General features: G+C 35.1%; 1 protein-coding gene across 2 annotated transcripts in view; it reads right to left on the bottom strand.

Annotated features, from left to right (window-relative positions):
• The window catches only part of LITAF (lipopolysaccharide induced TNF factor), a 44,822-nt gene that overhangs the window by 7,747 nt on the left and 15,004 nt on the right, over positions 1-22,071 (bottom strand). The window contains exons 1-2 of one of the 2 annotated variants that reach the window (XM_051963256.1): positions 789-1,052; positions 425-646 (exon numbers count right to left, since the gene is read on the bottom strand). In XM_051963256.1, coding sequence (XP_051819216.1) covers positions 425-646; positions 789-843 — 277 coding nt within the window. In that variant the 5' untranslated portion in view covers positions 844-1,052. Of the gene's footprint in view, positions 1-424; positions 647-788; positions 1,053-22,071 lie in introns of those variants that run through there. The other variant, XM_051963263.1, reaches the window with a different exon arrangement.

Genomic DNA, 22,071 nt, shown 5'->3' with positions numbered 1-22,071 from the left:
TGAGGTCAACATGTGAAGTGACTTGTCCAGTCATACAGTGAATTAATGTCAAGGGTCAGATTTGAACTAGGACATAAGGCTCTATCCACTGCACCACCCAGATGCCTTATGACACATAGCAAAGTGCTTAGTAAATTGATTGATTGATAGATCAATTGATTAATAAATTATAGGCCCGGATAAGTCACTTAACCCTGTTTGCTTTAGTTTCCTCATCTGTAAAATGGGCTCAAGAGAAAAATGACCAACCACTCCAGTGTCTTTGCCAAGAAAACCCCAAGTGGGACATGAAAAATGGAACACTACTGAAAATATCTAAGCAACAACAAAAAAGCTTGAAGAAGGAAATTTTGTGGTTAAGGGTGAAATGGAAAGGGTTATTAAAAAAAAAAAAAAAAAAGAAATGGTTAAGTCAATCACTTACTTGCATTAGGATTAGGAACTGGCATAGGCTGCGAGTAGTATGCAGGAGGATTCATAACCTTCCCATCTGCTCCAGGTACTGCTCCTGGTACTACTGCTGGTACAGGCCCATGAGGAGGAGGAAAATGGTGGGTAGCCATCGTCTCTTCATAGGAAGGAGGTGCACTTGGACCACTTGATGCTCCTGGAACAACTTGATGTGGTCCTGGCATGGACATTTTCCCTAAAATAAAATTAGAAAAAATTATTCTTTTATTTGATGCATATTTATTTCATGCCTACTAGGTGTAAGACTCTGTTTTAAGCATTAATTAGTCCAGTGTGACAAATTCAAGGACTTTGACTTTATTTTGCCACTTCTCTACCTTGAAAGATCTTGATCCTGATCCTCCTCCTCTTCTTCCACCACCACCATACCATTTACCTACAATTGTTGCCTCAATTTCTTTCTCTTTATTCTTACTCTCTTCCTTGTAGTCTGGCTTCTGAGTTCAAACTAATACGAATAGTCTCTTAATTGCCAGATTCTTTTCTTAGTTCTCATATGTTTGTTACATCACAAAAAAGAATCTCTCTCTCTCTCTCTTCCCTCCAACCCTTCTCTTCCTCTCTGTCTCTGTCTCTCTCTCAAAAGAAACAATCCTTTACCTTCGATAAGTGAAAGATTTAAGGTAATGGATGAAAAAAAAAATACACCATGATTTTCACTAATCCCTAATTGAATTTAGCATTTCCTTCATTATGAATATGGGCAACAATCAGCGTAGTATCACTATTACCTCTGACTTTGCCATCAAAAGAAATTAGATATTTTCATATCACAACTGAAAACAGATTGTATATATAATTTGAAATTCATGTTAAATTGCCAAAGACTACCCCAATTTAATGTGCTGATTCAGGCTAATACTATCTTTTAAAAATAAGATTTAATTTTACATGCCTCTATTTAAATATAGTCTTGATATTTAATGTTATTAAAGAAACATTTATTACCATAATGCAATTTTTAAAATATTTTTATAAGTATTTTTCGATATAATTCAGCTAGGTAGATAGCACAGTTAGTCCATCATCAGGCCTATCATCAGGAAGACCTGAGTTCAAATCTGTTCTCAGACACTTACTCATTGTGTGACCCTGAGCAAGTCACTTAAACCCTGTTTTCCTCAGTTTATTCAATTGTAAAATGTGGATGATAATAATAGCACTTACCTCCCAATGTTGTTATAAAGATAAAATGAGATAATAATTGTAAAGTTCTTAGTACAGTGCCTAGCACATAGTAGGCACTATATAAATGTTAACTATTATTTACCTTGTAATCCTAAATATTTCATTTGAGGCATTTAAAAATCACTATTCTTTCTTTTTAAATAGCAACTTTTTATTTTTCCAGATATAAGCAAAGATAATTTTAAACCTCTACCTTTGTAAAACCTTGTGTTCCAAATTTTTCTCCCTCTCTTTTCTTCTCCCCCTTCCCCTAAGACAGCAAGGAATCCAATGTGGGTTAAACATGTGCAATTCTTCTAAAATATTTCCACATTTATCATGCTACATAAGAAAAGTCAGATCAAGAGGGGGAAAAGTGAGAAAGAAAAAAACAAGTAAACAAACATCAACAACAAAGGTGAAAACACTATGTTGTGATCTACATTCAGTCTGCACAGTCCTTTCTCTGGATATGAATGGCTCTTTCTATTTTAAACTAATTGGAATTGCCCTGAATCACCTCACGTGAAAAGAGCCATATTCATCATATTTGATCATCCCATAATCTTGCTCTGTACATTGTTCTCTTGTTTCTGCTCACTTCACTCAGCGTCAGCTCATGTAAGTCCTTCCAGGCTTTTCTGAAACGAACCTGCTAGTATTTCTTACAGAACAGTAATATTCCATTACATTCTTATACCATAACTTATTCAGTCATTTCCCAGCTGATGGGCATCCACTTAGTAAAATCACTATTCTGAGAAGAGACCCGTGAGGCAAAAAAGATTAAAATGCTCTGTGATTAAACCTCCACGGGAATATCTTATCTTTATTGAATTTTTTGATGACATTGCTCCTTCTGTGTGTTTTCCTATCTGACAACTCTTTTCAGTCTCTTTCTAGGAATCTTTCCCTAGATTCCCTTCCCCATCTGTATGTAAATCTCCAAGGCTCTGTACTGGGGCCTCTTCTTTTCTCACTTTACACTCTCAGTGTAAAGACTTCATGTGTTCAATTATCATCTGAGCAGATATATCTCTCAGAATCAACTCCTTCATCACCAATGGCTTATTGGATACTCACAACAAAAATTAAACTTTTCTAGTTTCATGTCCTAGAGGCATCTGAGAATCATTACATGCACGACATGCAAATTCATCTTCTTCTTCTGGCTGTCTTCTATCAAATTCCCTATCCTTCCCTAAATGAAGTTTGCAATCTTGAAGTCATCCTTAACTCTTCACTGTCCACTACCTTAAATATCTATCCCACTAAATATAATCTACTCCACCAGAAGTCACCAAATCTTCTGCATCCCACCTCCACAATTCTTCTTGCATCCTTTTCTCTCTATTCATACAATAGCTATCTTGGTTCAGGCTCTCCTGATTGGATTGCTACAACAGATTCCCAATAGGTCTCCTTTTTCTCAAATCTTACCTATACTCCACATTACCTCTAAATGATTTTCCTGAATCAAAGATCTTACCATGTCACTCTCCTGCTCAAAAAAGTGGGATTAGGGGAAAGGATTGGACCTGTGATTTCAGTGATACAGGGAAATTCCTAGAAGAATCTCTCTCTACTAATGCAAGTTGGCACTTCCCACAATTCACAGGTTTAAAGAGTTCCCAAAGCAGGAAAAAAGGACCCACATGTGCAAAAAATATTTGTAGCAGCTCTTTTTGTGGTAGCAAAGAATTGGAAAAATGAGTAGATGCCCATTAATAGAGGAATGGCTGAATAAGTTGTGGTACATGAAGGTAATGGAATATTATTGTTGACTTTAGAAAGTCCTGATACTTAGAAAAACAAGCAGAATCAGGAATACTTTGTATACAGTTATGAAAGACTTGGTTCTTTTCAGTGCTTCAATGATTCAAAGCAATCCCAATAGACATTGAAGAGAAAATGCCATCTTCATTTTCCAGAAAAAGAACTAAATAGACTGAATGTAAATCTATACATGCTAATGTTCACTGCTTTTTTCTGTTTTCTTTTCCTCTGCCATGGTTTTTCCCTTTTGTCTAATTTTTGTCTACCAACATGATGCATAAAGAAATGTGTATTTAAAAAAAAAAGTCAGTCTGGGAGAAAAAGATCCTAGAGCCCTGGAAGCAGGACTTGAAACTAAGTCTTCTGAGCTCAGAAGCCTGCTCTCTATCCACTACATCTTAATTAACAAGTATTTATTTACTTACCCTATGTCACTCACTGTTCTAGACGAAAAAAAAAAAAAAAGTTCTTTCCTTCAAAGAACTTATGAAAGCCCTAAGGAATGATTTTGTGTGTGTGTGTGTGTGTGTGTGTGTGTGTGTGTACATATACACACATATACACACACACACTGGCATTTGAAGTGCTTTACAAGTCAGTTCCTGTTGGCCTATTTTTCTAGGATTACAATATAGTATTCCTTTTCATTTACTCCATATGGCTCAAACAAGTCTTCTTACTGTTCCTCACATATGACAACCACAATTCTATAATCTTTACGCAGTCTATTCATGCCTGGAAAACACTCCCTCTCTCTCACCTCTGCTTTTTCTTTCCATCATGACTTAGTTCTGATAGCACTCACAAGAAATCTTTCTCCTCATTTTTACAGCTATTACTGCCTTACTCCCAAATAACATTAGATTTTACCTTGCATAGACTTGCAAGTATCCATATCATCCCGAAGACAAGGACAAATTCATTTTTGTGTTTTTTTTCCCCTTTAGAATAACATTATATTTGAAACTATGCCCACCAAAGAGCTGTTAAACTGCACATACCCTTTGATCCAGCAGTGTCTTTACTGGGTCTGTATCTCAAAAGAGATCATAAAAAAGGGGAAAGGGACCCACATGTGCAAAAGTGTTTGTAGCAGCTCTTTTTGTAGTGGCAAAGAAACTGGAAATGAGTGGATGCCCATCAGATGAAGAATGGCTGAATAAGATATGATATATGAATGTTATGGAATATTATTGTTCTATAAGAAATGACCAGCAGGATGATTTCAGAAAGGCCTAGAGAAGAGAGAGTTACATGAACTGATACTAAGTGAAGGGAGAAGAAACAGAGAACATTGTACACAGCAACAAAAGATTTGATGATAAACTGTTGGACTTGGCTCTTTTTAACAATGAGGTGATTCAGGCCAATTCCAATAGTCTTGTGATGGAGAGAGACATCTGCATCTATGGGGACTGAGTTGTTTGCTTGCTATTTGTTTTCTTTCTCGTTTTCCCCCCTTTTGATCTGGTTTTACTTGTACAACATCATAATTGTAGAAATATATATAGTGGAATTGCACATGTTTAACATATATTGGATAACTTGCTGTCTGGGGAAGGGGGTGGGGAAAAGAAGGGAAAAAATTTGGAACACAAAGTTTTGCAAGGGTGAATCTTGAAAACTACCTTTGCATATATTTGGAAAATAAAAGGCTATTTAAAAAAAAAAGAATACTACTATGTATTCTAGGTGCTTAATTAATACATGATGTCTCCCCTCAAGATCTGTTGACATCATTGTCATGTATTATATTCAATGTATATGAGAAAAACAGATGAAGAAAATGACCCAAATTAACCAACATCTAACACAAAAGACCAAGAGGAAATACCAAGCAAAGCTTAACATAAATATCTTTTTCTTTGCTTCAGTGATAAGCCAATATTTAAACTTTCTTTAAAATATTTAGAAACTTTTAGCTCCATTGAATTTCCCATTTACATTACTTCAACATCTTTAATAAATAAAATTAAAAGAGTTTAATTTCTTTTTAAAAGCAACTTATAAAACTTTTTCCGTTTTTAAAAGGAAATACAAATGCATTCAGTACACATTCCTTTTTGAAGGAGGAGGAGTTTCACACAAACCAGGTGGCTAGAATTACAATTTGTAAACAGGGTGTGTTCCAGTCCAAGACTTTGTTAGCTGAACCATAAAGTAGTTTGATTAGTAGACAGTACCATCCTTTGTGTGCTTAAAAAAATTGGGCAGGGCATACCTGGTTAGAAGAAATATTCAGTATCTGCCTCAAGTGGAAGTCAATAAAAAAAGTATAAGAGAGAGATTTCATGGTCAAGGGGCCCTGTTCTACTTTATATTGACATTGTTATTTTATTCTGCCTTTTCTCTCATTTTTCAATATACTGCTATCACCTTCTTGTACCCACTTGCTCGTGGATGAGGCAAAGGGTAACATATCATGTGACCATGGTATAAGAAACCCTTGTTAGCACTGAATCATTATCAACTTCCTACATCATGTAAGTGGAACACAGATTAGATTAGATGGGGAAAAATGCAAAAAGGTTAGTCACACAAGCCATGGTCCTTAAATGGGAAACTCAAAGAATCCATTGCAAAGTTAGCTAAAGTCTAGTTACAGATGGCACTAATAATTCCCAAATATTTGCTTCTATGGCTTCCTTTGTGGTGCATATAAGATATTTTCAACAAAGAACAATGTCATCAGTGTGATTCTTTGAAGTAATTTATATCTTTGCTGAACTTTTAGGACTCAATGCTTCCCCACCCTCCATTAAAAAAAAAAAAAAATTAAACTGTGAGTCAGAGAGATTTGCTAAAGAAATTTACTACTAACATTTAATGTATAAAATTATAAAATTAGGCAAGCACATGTTGAAGGGACAGACCTGATTTTTTTTTTTTTTAACATACACCATCTTTACCAATGGTGAATGTATAAACAAGTTGTAACATATGAATGTAGAAGAATTCTACTGTGCCATTAGAAACTATTTAAATAAAGAATTAAGAAGTATAGGAAGCCTTATATAAAGTAATCCAGTGTAGCAGAAGGAAAACAATATAGATAATGAAAACAACAGTGTAATAGAGAGAGTAAAGAAGAAGCAAGTTGGAATACCACCTTAGATACTAACTGTGAGAAAAAGTCATTTACTTCTCTGGGCCTTAGCTTCCTCATCTGTAAAATAAGGATCAAAGGATCACTAAAGTCCCTTTCAGGTATAAATCTATTATCCTATAATAAATAGGGTTGGGGGGCAGGAGGGAGAGGAATCAATAGCTTATACTGAACACTATATCCAAGTTTTGCTTTTGTTATAGAAACCGTTCTTGTACAAAGCTGAAGGACAGTGGGTGAGGAATGTTGCATATAGTGTTGAGGCATTAATTAATTTTTGCTTTCCATTTTTTTTTAAATCTTATATTACACAGCACGTGTCTGTGTGTGTTTTACCAGCAAATAATATATTTGGAAATCATTATCAGTTAACAATAAAAATAAGATTTTTAGATGTATCACTCATTTTAATGCAAACAGACACATAGTGGGGTGAAAAATTCTGTGTGCCAAAAGTCTTGAAACTATCACTTTTTTTATCTTTGCAGTTCTCTAAATGGCAATGATTTAATCTTGTTCTTATGTACATGGCTAAATGGACCACGAAAAACTGACAGGGGAAAGTTATGTAGCTCAATTTTCAAAATCTTTACTTCTTGTTATATAAACTAAGAATATCCATCATATTTTACTGACCAAAGAATTAAGACCCACATCTGTCAGAATTTTAAGATATGGTTTCTGAAGACTTTTAAAGGTTAACAATTCAGAATTTGTGTTTTTGCCATTATCATAAGAAAGCAAAAGTTCAGAATGGTCCACATGTAACTGAAATTTTGTTTTCATAAGGAATCTACAAATTTTGTCTTTGCTTTTAACCAGGAAAAGTTCCTTCTACTTACACTAAAGATCTTTATTCTGGCCTAAACAAACTAATCTTTGTCCAGGAAGCTAAACTCCTTTCTCATCCCACCTAAAACCAAGTATAGTAATAATAACATCCGAAGCTGTTTGTGATCTAGAGCCACTACCTAAATCTTCATGAAAAACAGAGAATCCACTACTCGTCAATATAACCTACCACAAGAATTTCAACAATAACCCAAATTTAATACTATATATAGCTAAAATCTACTTAAGGTTTTCTAAGTTGAACAGAAATAACAATGGAAGAATCAAGTTTAAACTTTTGGCCGTTTGGTAAGATGGAAATGACTTTAAGTGAAAGACTTTTTTATTATAATATTTTATTTTCCTCCCAATTATATGTAAATAAATAGAAGACATTTCTAAAGAAGGAACTGAACAATTTGGTCACAAACCAAAGATAGCAGGGTCTCAGTCTCCATAGAAACAAGAAACTTTGAATGTCAGAGAGATGTTTCATTCTTAAGTTGTTTGATTTTGTTATTAAGTTAGCCTGCCCAGAATGGCATCAAGAATGAATTGTCCATTTTAAGTAAAAACTTTTGGTCAATTTCCCACCCTCTTTTCACCTTTCTGCCAAAGTATGCTAAAAGCAGGAAGTTTTGTTTTCGTCATCTTGCTGGTATTATTTGATTAGCTACTTCCTATATATTCCAAAAAGCAGCTAAGGAATCTTTGGGCAATTTTAAATCATTTTTTATTTTTAAATCTGACCCTTAGCAACAGCAAGTAAGAGAAATTCATGGTAAATAGCACTTCATCAAGTATCACAGAGAAATACTAGCACTTGCTAAGGGTTTTACTTAACTTCAAACTAACTTAGGCAGGAAGGCAGTCACAGAATCTTATTTCTAAATCCAATTCATTTTACTCATTAGCTATGTGACTTTGAACAAATTCTCTCACTTCTCTGGGCCTCAGTTTCCACTTTTGTAACATAATTGATCAAATGATTTTTAAAGATCACTTTTAGCTATAAATTGAGAATTCCAAAGTCTCAACATTTAAACCAGTGATAACTTCCCTAAATTTCAATTCTTACGACAAGCAATATACTACCTTATGTACATACTACAGATATAATTACAGTAATATTAATAATACTTATTTCATTCAGCACTGCTGGTGAATGAGGTGGTCTGAATGGCTATTTCACCTAATAACTGGAAGCTAGCCCATTTAATCTTTTTGAAATACAAATTATTCTTCCTTTATGTATTAAACATAATTTAGTTTTTCCTGACTTTTGGTTAATCATTACAAACTAATCAATGCACTATGCTATAATGTGGTGATGCCCTTAGCAGCAAATAAAAGAGGAAATACAGAGCCTAGCAGCTAGTCCTTTCATCGTCCCCAATTAACCATTCTTTATTTAAATGATTCTTTGTCTCTTTAATGACATATTTTCTACACTCAAATCTAAGTAGGCATATTTGTCAAAGGAAAGAGTTTAGAAATTCAAAATATTCTATCATTACTTTTCATTGTATTAACTTCAACAGCTGTCCATCCCCCATCAAGGCCACAATGAACTGATTCTAATTTGCTTGCTACTATAAATTGAAGATGCCTAGTAAAAACAAAATTATAAATCAGTAGTATTTATTGTATTATAAATTAGTAATTAATAGTATATAATCCTAAATAATAATATATGGTAGAAAGATGATTTTACTCCTTTGCTAAGGAGTCAAGTGTGTGTGCTTTCTGATAGCTTTGCTCCTCATTTAACAGATTATGGGAAGGGGGGGGGGGGGGAAGGTGAAGAAAGGAGACATTATTTCTAAGTTCAGTTACACTCCAATGGAGTTCTTGGCTTAATTCCTAGATATATGGTATCTAGTCCTTCTTTTCAAGATGACTGGTTCTTCTCACATGCCACAAACACAGATCAAATATGTCCTCTGATTAGTGTTTATTATTCAAATGTAACATATATATATATATATATGTATATGTATATATATATATATATATATCTGTTTGTGATGAGGCTTTACACTATGAAGGCATGACAAAGCTTACAATGGAAGAATGTTTACTATATTTATATTTTTTTAAAAGTATATATAAATACAAGAATCAAGTGCTGACTTATTTATGCACAGAAAAGGAATCACACCATCACTTTTATCTCACTAATATCTCAAGTAGTCTAACTGTACTTTCTGCCTTGTGGGACCACATCCAAGGCACGAGGCAATATTGAAAGACAATATACCAGACTTAAATTCAAAAGAACTTATATAAATATCAGCTCAGTCCCAGTTTCCTGATTAGCAAAACTGATAATGAGATACTACCTATCCTCGAAGACTATTTTGAAAAAAAGTAGAGTATTGGCAAAGATTTGGTGCAGTTTAAGCCCTACAATTTTAATAATATAACTTAAAACTAGAATAGGTCTTTGGGAACACCCTATACTTTACAAATTTTAAAGCACTCGGAAATGGAAATCATTATATATTGAGATGTCACATCACAGTGACAAATTAGAATATTCTCAGAAGAAGGCGAATTCCTTTCTCAGCCCTCTATAATATTAGTGCTTCTCTCTGAAATTATTTCCAATTTATCTTGCAAATATCCTATCTTTAAAAAATTGTTTGCAAATTGTCTTAGACTATGAGATTCTAGAAAAGCAGGCGCTGTTTCAGCCTTTCTTTATACCCCCACAGCTTAGCAAAGTGCCAATATATATACTTGTTGATTTGATTCCACTCAGCTAACTCTATTCTAATGCAATTATTTAATCAGTCCTGAATCCATCAGGCTGATGTACCAAACAACTTCCATCATTTCATGCGATACCAAAAAAATCTCTCTCACTCTTTACAGTATCATTATAAACTATTATTCTATCCTGCCAAAAGGATAGGAAGAAACTATCAATTTTTTTCTGAAATTCAATTATATATTTAGTAAACAAGTATGTATTTATTTATTTGCCAAGCAATTGGGGTAAAGTGACTTGCCCAGGGTCACACAGCTAGAAAGTGCTAAATGTCTGAGACCACATTTGAACTCAGGTCCTTCCTGACTTCAGGGCCAGTGCTATATTCACTTGTGCCATCTAGTTGCATCCCATTATATATTTGAGCACAATTTCTATGACCTATCAGTTTATGAACCTGTTATGTTACAGAAGTTCTGCAATAAGGTTAGATTTCATGACCTCTAAGGTTACTTTCTATGCTAAAATTATATGCTCATCAGTTGGAGAATGGCTGAATAAATTGTCGTATATAAATGTTATGGAATAGTATTGTTCTGTAAGAAATAACCAGCAGGATGATTTCAGAGAGGCCTGGAGAGACTTACATGAACTGATGCTGAGTGAAATGAGCAGAACCAGGAGATCATTATACACAGCAAGAAGATTTTACGACGATCAATTCTGATGGATGTGGCTCTCTTCAACGATGAGAGAATTTAGGCCAGTACCAATGATCTTGTGATGAAGAGAGCCATTTACACCCAAGAGAGGACTGTGGGAACTAAGTGTGGTTCACAACAGCATTTTCAATCTTTTTGTTGTTGTTTGCTTGCATTTTATTTTTTTCCGGTTTGATTTGGTTTTTCTTGTGGAGCAAGATAATTGTATAAATATGTATGCATATATTGGATTTAATATATAGTTCTACCATGTTTAACATATATTGAACTACTTGCCATCTAGGGGAGAGAGTAGAAGGGGGGGGGGGAATTGGAAAACCAGGTTTTGCTTAATGTTGAAGAATTATCTATGCATGTGTTTTGAAAATTAAAAAAAAATTTATTTTATTTTAAACTTCAGTTTTAAAAAATATATTTCTTTTTAAGTCTGAGGACTCAAAATGGAGGAGAATTACAAATGGTAATGTGTTGTTTTTACACTGTAGTTATAGATATTAGTATTTGATAGCTATATGGTACATGGGAAGAACCATTGGTTTTGAAAAGGAGGGATTATATATAGTAAGGTCACAAATTAGGTTAAGAGCTCCTGGGGCAGCTTAGATGGCCAAGTGGATGAAACACAGGCATTGAAGTAAGGAGGACCTGAGTTCAAATGTGGCCTCAGATCCTTAGTAAGTATTAGCTGTGTGACATTGGGCAAGTCACTTAATCCCAAGTTGCCTGAAAACTCCTTTCCCCGCAAAGAATTAAAACAAGAACTCCTGACATTAAAAAGAGAGAGAGAATAAATGAATAAAGAATTCTGATTACTCCTTCCAGGGCCTAATTGAAAATCTGTTAAGGTATTTTATTTCCTGCAATTAATTTAAATATAAATATCTATTAAGCAAATTTAAATAGGTTTATATATTTAGAAATGAATTAAAAACTCAAAGACTTGGAATTTAAACCTCTCGTCTTACCAGTAAGGAAAATGGGGCAACTAGGTGGCCCTGAAGTCAGGAGGACCTGAGTTCAAATCTGATGTCAAACACTTAACACTTCCTAGCTGTGAGACCTTGAGTAAATCACTTAATCCCAATTGCCTCAGCAAAAACAAAAAAAAAAAAAAAACCAGTAAGGAAATTAGGGGTCCCATAGAAATATACTTTTAACTAGTAAATGGTAAAGTTCGGATTTGAACTCTAGTCTTCTAATACTAAATCTAGCAATTTTTCTACCATACACAATTAGTTGGGCAAGGGTGCAATATTAAGTTTTTAATGAATTATTTTATTAAAAATTAACATCTCTTTAAAACATAATTACAGTCAGAATTATCTTCTCTGTGAAAAACCATTTTTTCTCTCCAGGGCAGCAGAGCTTTAAAAATTCTCTTTCAATGATTTCACACTGATTGAAGGAGGAGCTAAGGAAACCTAGCTCATACTCACTTTCCCAACCTCACTCCAGTTGCTTTTTTCCCCACCTTCCTAACTCTAGACTCTATTTTCCCTAAACAAGAAAGAAGCTGTTGATTTCTCAATGGACATCCAAAGCAGATGGGTAACTCTAAAAGTGAGTTGGAAACAACACCTTTTTTTGCCTTGCCCTCAGAATGAAAGAGGAACAAAAAATATTCAGTATAAACTCCTCCTTTAAACTATTTCACAGATTTCTCTTCTTCACCCTCAAAAAAATGTTCAGAGAGCCTCACTTAAAGCCATCTTTTACTTTTCTACTGAAGAAAGATAGATGTGTTGAATCTCTATTCCAAATAACTTTGTCATTGAAAGCTAGGTAATTCTAGGTGACTCACCCTTCTCTAAGAAAATGGAAATCAAGCTCTTACAGATCACAGAAGGTGGCCCATGCCAAAATTCAGATGGTCAAAATATGGTAGATAAAAAGGGGAAGCAAAGAGAGGCTGACACTGAATGACTAACAGGTCATGAGGCAGCTGGTGATGCAATGGATAGAGACAGAAAGACCAGAGCTCAAAGGGAGCCTCAGACTCCTTATTAAATGTGTGACTCTGGCCAAGTCATTCAATCTCTCTTTCCTCAACTATAACATGGAGATTAATTGTAATACCTACCTCCCAGGATTGTTGTGATGAAATAAGATAATATTTATGCTGGCATAGAAAGTGGCACATAGTAGGCACTAAATAAATGAGATAATATTTGTGCCAGCACGTGCTGGCACATTGTAGGCACTTAGAAAAATGCTTATTCCTTTATCCCAATTCTCTTCTGGAAAAAGAAATTTTAATGCTTGCAGATCACTATTAACACATTCTCATGCCAACACTCAATAAAAAAGTGATTGAAGAATTTAGTTGGCATTTCCAAAATGTCAGAAACCCAAGCTCAACTCAGCTTTTGGATTTCTTGGCTAAAAGAGAAAACTAGCAAACCTGGAAAAAAGCCATCTAATTAGTAACCTCTAATGCCTTCTAAACACTCCACCTCAATGGGAAAACACAGAAACCTTAAAAATATCAATGGTCTGACTCATTCTAAAACCTACAGGCTCTTCTACTTACTTATTTTTGTGTGACTGGGGGGGAGGGGAGATGAGGGTCTTTGGAACTTAGTTCCTCATCTTAAAGTGAGGAAAAGTTAAGACTAGATAGTCTCTAAAGTTCTCTCCTTGTTCTAAAGCTATAAGTTCCAAGTTCAGGACAAAGGAAAAATAGGAGGCAGAAGGAGTCAGAGAGTAATTACAGTAGAAGCTAATTGATTCCTTCTCTTTTTAGGGGTCAGATAGCCCAGGATTGAACCTGTTGGGCTTTGTCCCTTAGAGGAAGAGGGCCACCTAGTTAGTCCTCTTCAACTGTGAGTCTTCACAAACAAAGAGTGATTTTTAACAACATATCACAAAAGAAAAATACTTATAAAAGTTGTGTTTAAAAGGAATTGCTGTAAGTATGCAAATCAGTAGACTTCCTCTTCTCTCCCCCTTCTCCCCCCCATCCCTGCTCAGGGTATTAGGATTTATGAGTTATGCAGAAAACACAAATCTGAAGAGATCATGAACTGCTGTTATGAGTCCTTTAAATTTCTCAAGTGTTTTCTTTATCTGTTTAGATCTTCTGTTAAGTCCTCTGTGATGGGTTACAATTCACATTATAAGTATTTGCCAATGTATGCTTATAAGTCCTGTATTTTTTAAACATTTCTTTTGTGGAGGAAGAAATAACAATCTGTTCTACTTTGTACACTCATTAGCTTCCTAGATGGGACCACCCTGTAAATCTCCTTTGGAAAGATTCTAGACACACTCAAACCTAAGTTATGAGATTCTCCCCCCACCCCCCAAGATTCCCAGATTTGGACAAAAGAAGCAAGAATATAACTCGATTTCCCTTCTTTAAAGGTCAGACTCTCCAGGACCGAACCTATTGGGCCCTGACCCTTAATGGAAGATGGCAGCCCAGTCAGTCCTCTTGGCCTATGAGTCTTGACAAATAGAATAGTTATTTTAAATACACTTAGGAGAGAATACTGTGACAAATCTCTTTGTAAAGAAAAAAGTCCTTAGGGGTAGCTAGGTGGTGCAGTGGATAGAGCACCAGCCCTGAAATCAGGAGGACTTGAGTTCAAATCTGACCTCAGACACTTAACACATCCTAACTGTGTGACTGTGGGCAAGTCACTTAACCCCAATTACCTCAGAACAACAACAACAAAAAAAGTCCTTTGGAAATATAAATATTTACTCCCTAATTAACTTGTTTTTATAAGTTTTGAAGTTCATAAACTAGATCTTCCCTTGGATCTGTCATGAAAAGAGGCAATTCCTCAAATTAACAAGAAATGTCCTCTGTTCTGGTTCTAGATGCATTCAAAGTAACAATGATTGTATCATCAATGAAACAATCAAATGTGCCTGAGATGCCATGATAACTGTCAAAATACTGTAATCAGCGGAAGTAAAAAAGAGAACTAATATAACTTAAAACCTAACATGGGGATGGGACAAGTTTTTACTGGAAGTATTTTTTAAATGAGACACTAGCTGTTCAGTTGCTTTTACCTATGTCCTACTCTTTGTAATCCCATTTGGGATTTTCTTGACAAAGATACTGGATTGGTTTGCCATTTCCTTCTCCAGCTCATTTTACAGATGAGGAACTGAGGCAAAGTGGGTTAAGTGACTCGCCTAGGATCACATAGCTAGTAAGTATCTGAGACTAGATATAAACTCAGGAAGTTTAGTCTTCCTAGCTCCAGGTCTGGTAAGTTATCAACTGGGTTCCTCGGTTATGTGTGTGTGTGTTTGTATACGGGGATACATATAATATTGTTATGGGTCAGAACTCTGAAGCAAGGATTCTTACAAGATGTTAAGTCAGTGGAATTGATGAGACAATGGTTTATCTAGTTTCACATGGTGATTAATATTTCTCTAAGTTCAGTATGATTGATTTACTCTTACAACAAATAATGGTTTCCTAGTGATATAATGATTGGTTTATACTTGGTGTAGAGCATATAAGCTGGGAGCCTCAGACAGATTTCAGAGCTAGGGAAGACAAGCAGACTGGAGGCTGAAGCACAAGCTCTTGGACTCAGATTCATTTATCCCATCTCACACTACCTTGGTGGAAGGAATGTCCTCCTGAAACCAAGGCCTCTAAGAAAGCTAGCTGAAGCCCCAGTCAAGTAGACAAGACTTTGAAGGAGACAATAAAGGATTTGGACTTTAACACCTGGCTATTCTTGTGGTGATTACTGAACAGAAAGAAGGCTGCCCCCCAAACCTCCAGAAAACCAAACTAAGAACATTACACAATATAGGTGTATATGTAGAATATATCTAAATACACATGTATATTAAATCTAGCATGTGAAACTAAATGATAGGCCCTGGGTTAAATTCCTTAACTACTTCTACCTCAGTTTTCTTAACAGTAAAATGGGAATTACAAAAAGCACCAATCTTGCACAGTTGTTGGGAGAATCAATCAGCAGTTTGTAAAATGCTTAGCACAATGTCTACTTCCTTCCTAATGTTTTCTCTTATTCCCCAGAATTACTTTGTATTCAGTTTGTATTTTCTTACATGTCTAACTGTTGCAACATTTGGCAGAATATAGGCTTGTAGAAGGAGGGCCAGTTTTTTTATTTTTTTTATTTTATATGCACAGTGATTGGCCCATAGTAAGACCTTAATAAATAAAATGTTTGCTGATTGATAAGGAAAAGTGTTTTGCAGCTATTGTACTCTCCTACAGTGTCCTGGTTAGTTTGTGGCAACATTTCAACTACAGGGACTTATGTGTTCAATGGCAGAACATCATTAAATTAGCTCCAGAATGTCAACAGGTCCAGGTTTCTCCACCCCCAGAACTGGCTTGATTCATTTTCTACAAGATTCCATGGCAAGAATGATGTCTCTAAATAGTTCATTCTAGGATATCCCAAATAGAGATAAAAAGTCTAGACTATGATTAGGAGGAAATACATTTAAAAAGAAGCCAAGAAATGCAGAGGCGTTCAAAAAATGAAGAGGAAAAAAGAAACAAATTAGTCTCCCAGAACCTCAAGAACTGCTCATTTCTGGGTTTTTGCAGAAAATTCTGGGTAGTGTCTGTTTAATCTATTTTATCCATTCCTTGATTTATTTTATGGCATTCTCTACCTATTTCTACCTCAATATCTAGGAGGGGAGAGAAATAAACATCAACTTTGTTCTTTCAAAAAATAAAATTGCTTCCCTGAAACTACCTGATTGATCTCGGATATTATTTGTCCCCTTATATGCAATCCATTTATGAGACAAAACCCCTTGAGTTCCACAGAAGTTAAATGACTTGATCAAGATGCTATTGATACTAGGTGGGGAGTATGGGGCTTTGAACCCAGATCCTGTTTCTACCATCATTTTGTCTTACATGGAATATAATCCCTACTCACCTCCTCCATTATCTTTGAATCCCTTGTTCCTTTCAAAACTCAGCTCAAGTCACCTTTTATTTGAAGCTTTCCCTAATTCTTCCAGCTTCCAGGTCTTCCCTCCCTAAATTACTCTTACTGATTTTGTATGGAAAATAAGTTATATGTACTATATTACTCCCCCATTACAATGTAAACATCTCCAGGATAAGGGAGTGCTTTCTTTTTGTCTTTGTACTTATGCCAATGGATGGCCTTATAGTAGGCACTTAATAAATGCTTGCTTGCTTGACTTATACAAGACAGTAATTATTAAGCCTTGACAACTCAAGGCAGTAAAGATGAAATATGGGGATCGTCTTGTAAAAAAGAAAGTCATTTACATTTAAGAAATCTTTACTTGCAGCATCAAAATAGATGCTATTTACTCTATCCTTCTGCACCCTTTAAAAATCTAGAATTTAAAAATAGAAGATAAATTTTCATAAGTATTTCATTCTTTCCATTACCCCAGAAGCAAACACCATGATTCCCTCCCACCACCATATTTTTAAACATATCGTTTGGTAAAATTACAAGCAAAAGCATGAGGAAGGCAGGATATGCAAAGAGTTTGGTTAGTATATAAAGGACATGACCATAGCTTCTGAGAAAAATTCAAAAGACTCTCAACCCCAAATAGGTAACAAGCAGACCACTGAGGTGAGAAATCTTTATTATGTTCTGAGGACCTTGGAGGAATGATTTATTTTTATAGTACTAGAGTATAACTTTCAAGGGAAACAAATTGGCTAAAATGAACACTGATAAGGGTCTTTAGATATAGAATACTGTTTATATCATTGGGATCTAGTGATCATAGGATCATAGATTTACAATACCTAAGCCTTAGTTAATTTTACTAAATTGAATTTCCCCCTCCCCTCATTTATATTCTTTGTTATGTGGGATGGGTTTCCTAGGAGAGATAGAAGGAAGGCTACATTCTGAAATGAAGAGGATATAGAAATAAAATATAACAGTAAAAATCAAAACTTCCAATTTGTTTCTTTTCTGTCATAATGATGATGATATTAGCAACTAGCACTTACATGATGCTTTATTTAAGGCTTACAAAATGCTTTACAAATATTTCATTTGATTCTCTCACCAACCTTGGTATATGGATACTACTGTCACCTCATTTTATAGATGAGGACATAGAAGCAGGTAAAAGTTAAGTGATTTGTTCAGAGCTACACAGTTAGTAAATGTCTGGGACCATATATGAACACAGGTCTCCCTGACTTCAGGGCCAATACTCTGGCCTTGATATTAAATAATTAAAGACAAAGGCAAGAAAGAAAAAAGAAGAGTATAAAATATGCCAATAAACAAGAAAACAGACTCACTTTACAAAAAACAACCAATAGGTGTTGGGAAATTGGGACAAATGAGATGGGCTAGCTTGAGTAAAATCATATTATAGAGACAAAAAGGGAAACTGGACTTGATTAAGTGGAAAAAGTCATTCATACATTTGGGACTCTGCTCAAATCTTCCATTTGAATAACGAGAAGCCAAGAACACCTTAATAAATACCAGCAAAACTGTTAATGGCTCTTGCCAAGAACGCCAACAGCCTCTGAAACTAAGGTGTAAATCTTAAGACTCCAGAGTACCAGGAAGATACCACCCACATGAGAAAACCACCCCAACAGTTCTAAGTCAATGTAAACACTTATCAAGGTTAGTTGAGTCCAAAAGCATCTTCCCAGCTGGCTCAAAATTTATATGGAAACAAAAACAGAAAAGTTGGCAAATCTAGAAACTCCTGGAATGATTGTTCTAGATAACTAAAATTTCCAGAACTGAATGTTTATCCTCCCCCTTTTAAGGTCCATTAATTAAAACAAAAAAACAAACTTTTACTTCTCAAAAGAAAAATCAGGACAAAGAAAAAAATACACAGTGGTTTGGAAGGTACTAACAACTCTTTCAAGAGTTAGCCTGGAATAATAAATAGACAGAAGTCCAGCCTGGGAGTCAGGAAAATTTGGGTTCAAGTCCTGCCACGTTAACTCTCGACCACAGGCCTATTGCAGAATGCCAGGCACATAGTAAATGCTAAAAATGCTTATTATCGGACATTCTCTAACAATCCAAGGCAAATCTTTGAATTTGTAAATTAAATAAGATTTATTAGTCTATATTGGTGAAAGGAGTTTGCTCACTTTTGACAAAAATCAAGGGTCCACCCTTGCCCCTGGCCAAATTTTTTTTTGGACAACGCTTATCTTTACCTTTGGAAGGATCATTTGTCTACAGTATTTCCTACAATAAGGTAATGTGAGATTTTAGATGGCCAAATATCCAACAGAGGGCTCTGCCTACTCAAAGCAGAGAAGCTAAACATTTGTTGACTTGCCTTAATAGTCATTCCTTCTTTTAAAAAATGAGAGAATTAATGAAGGGTTATTCCACTCTGAATCAGTTGCAAGAGTAAAACTTTTTTTTGCTGAGGAAACTGGGGTTAAGTGACTTGCCCAGGGTCACACAGCTAGGAAATGTTAAGTGTCTGAGACCAGATTTGAACTCAGGTCCTCCTGACTTCAGGGCTGGTACTCTATCCACTGTGCCATCTAGCTGCCCTCAGCAAGAGTAAAATTTAAGAGAAACTTAGGAAAGGATAGGGAAAGGGACTGCTCATTCCATCAGTCAGTGTTAAACAAGATGAAGAAACTGACCTCAAATACCAACTCTGACACCATTAATATGACCTTTGACAAGTTACTTAAAAACCTTTGAACATCAATAAAATGAGGGAATAGAATAAATAACCTTCAACAGGGTCCTTAAAAGTCTTTACCTATTATCCTATTTAGTGAAGAAAAGATTCCACCCCAGAAAAGTGATCTGTGACCAGAAGAGTGAACATTGAAGCATATTATCTTCTCTTTTTTTTTTCTTATTTTTAAAACATGGCCAACGAAAAAAATTATTTTGCATGACTATACACAATTGTAATAGGCTTTATTTTTCATGACTTCTTAGTGGGTAAAGAAGAGGGAAGGAGAAGGAAGAGAATACAGAACTGAAAATAAGGGAGAATTTTTTTTCTAGAAAAGAAGAAAGCTAGGAATAGTTTGGCAGGCACTCTAGGATTAAGAAAAACAGATTTTTAAAGGGTGCAGAAGGATAGAGTAAATCCCAAACACTAACTACAGAGTTAGTCCAGGAGAGATAAGCTCTCAAGAATTAAATTGTAAAGACATAAAAGGAAATAATTCTGATGAGGGAAAAAGGAGTTATCTAAAAAGACCGAAGTCCAGTCCACTTTCCATATCTCTGCCTGCTGGAGATCTCCACCTGATGTTCCATAGGCATCTCACACTCAACATAGCCACAACATAACTCATCTTCCTCTCTCTAAACCTATTTCCCACCCAACATTCCTATTTCTTTAGAGAGTATTATCATTCTCACAATTACCAAAGTAGAATAATCTGTCAATAAAAATATATTAAGTACTTATTATTATGTATCATGCACTATGCTACATACTTGAAGATACAAAGACCAAAAACACTTGCTTTCTAGGAGCTCAATCTTAGGGGAAAAACAACAGGCAAACAACTAGGTACAAATTAGTACATACAAGATAAATTAGAAATAATCAACAAAGGGAAGGCATTAAAATACTCACAACTTACTTGCAAAACCAGGTTGATAACCTGGAATCCATTTTTGATTCTTCACTTTTAATCACTATCCATCAATCCATGCTACCTATTCTCCCTTCTCAACATCTCTAACATATGTTGACTTACACCACAATAACTCTATATTGGTTCCCACAACAGTTTTCAATTTGGCCTCCTTGCCTTATCTAGCAGGCTCTAATTCATCTTCCACCGTCATATTATCAAATTGATAATATAAAAGCACCTATGAAACCAAAATACTCTCCTGCTCAAAAACCGTTGATGGCTCACAGTATCTAGGATAAAACACAAACTCTTATGTTTGGCATTTAAAGCCCTTCACAATCTGGCTCCTGTCTCTCTTCAGAATGATTACATATGATTCATCTCATCCACTCTACCTCTCCAGCCCTAGGTGCTAGGGCTGTATATGAAATTTCCTGTACATGACATTCTATTTTCCCCCTCTTTTTGCCTTTGCACAAATAATCCCCTCCTATGTTTGGAATGTTTTCCCCACCTCATCTATACCTCTTAGAACACCTTAGTTCCCCTTTAAGGGGAGTTTGGTTACTCCTTCAAAAAACTTTTCAAATTCTCCCAGATATTAGTGCTATCTAAGTGTATTTATTTGGCATAGGCCCTGCAATTACTTATCTATAAACACGTATCCTCATATTGGGCAAAGACTGTCTCATTTTTATAACTGTATCCCCAGCACTTAGCACAATGCCTGATAGAAAGCAATAACAATGTTTGTTGATTGACTGGTCTCTTTAAATACTTCCCTGACTTTCTAAACAAAGTTAAAAAAAATTAAACTTCTTTTTGGCATCAGTCTTCATTGTTAACATCTCTTAGTATGCTAGTTGTATATACATATGGACTTTCATATCAAAGTCCTCCTATTGTAATTTTTTGAAATTATATCTGATTTTTCTTTCTTTTTTAAAAATCACATTTACTTTGTCTAGTTTTTTTGTGGTTCTCCTTCACAGTCCTCTTATTTTTCAAATTGTAAATGTAGTCCCACTTTTCCTTTTCCTACTTACAATGGGTTTGGAGATCAAATAAATTATTTCCTTGTTCATTGTGTTCTCCATAGGTTCAGAAGCCAATAGCTAAGATAAATAAGAAAATATTACTGCATCATCAATTATTGCAGTTACTACCAAAATCACATCTCTGCGAGAAAAAGTGAAGATGAAGATCAAAATTTTTAAAACACTCAAGATACTAAAAAAAAAAAAAAAATTAAAGAAACATACCACCTTCCTTATAGAGACAACTAGGAGAGGAAATGGAACACTAAAACCATCAAGTTTCCTGGGTTACATGCTTTCGCTTGCTTTATCACAAGGGGAAGGTAGGGTTAGGCAGCAATACGGTAAAGTAGATAGAGCTTAAAACTAAGAAAACTCTCCTTCCTGAATTCATATCTGTAAGTGTCTCTTTGCCTCAGTTCTTCCTCTGTAAAATGAGTTGAAGAAGAAAATATTCCAATATCTTTGCCAAGAAAACCTCAAAAGGAGTCCTGAAAAGTCAGACAAAACTAAACAAAGAAAAATCATCAAATGATTTCTTTTAACTTAAAAAAAATGTAAAAGGCTGGCATCCATTGTGGGATATACATATATAAACATGACTAAGAAGAGGGATCAAAGCTGTTAGGCCTAAATTGTATTAAATGCTATTGTTTACTTAATCTCTGATTTGT

The sequence above is a fragment of the Antechinus flavipes genome, chromosome 1 (genome assembly GCF_016432865.1).
Source record: "Antechinus flavipes isolate AdamAnt ecotype Samford, QLD, Australia chromosome 1, AdamAnt_v2, whole genome shotgun sequence".
In the NCBI taxonomy this organism is placed as follows: domain Eukaryota; kingdom Metazoa; phylum Chordata; class Mammalia; order Dasyuromorphia; family Dasyuridae; genus Antechinus; species Antechinus flavipes.
The sequence above is the reverse complement of the archived record's forward strand: the minus strand, read 5'-3'. Positions and strand labels throughout refer to the sequence as shown.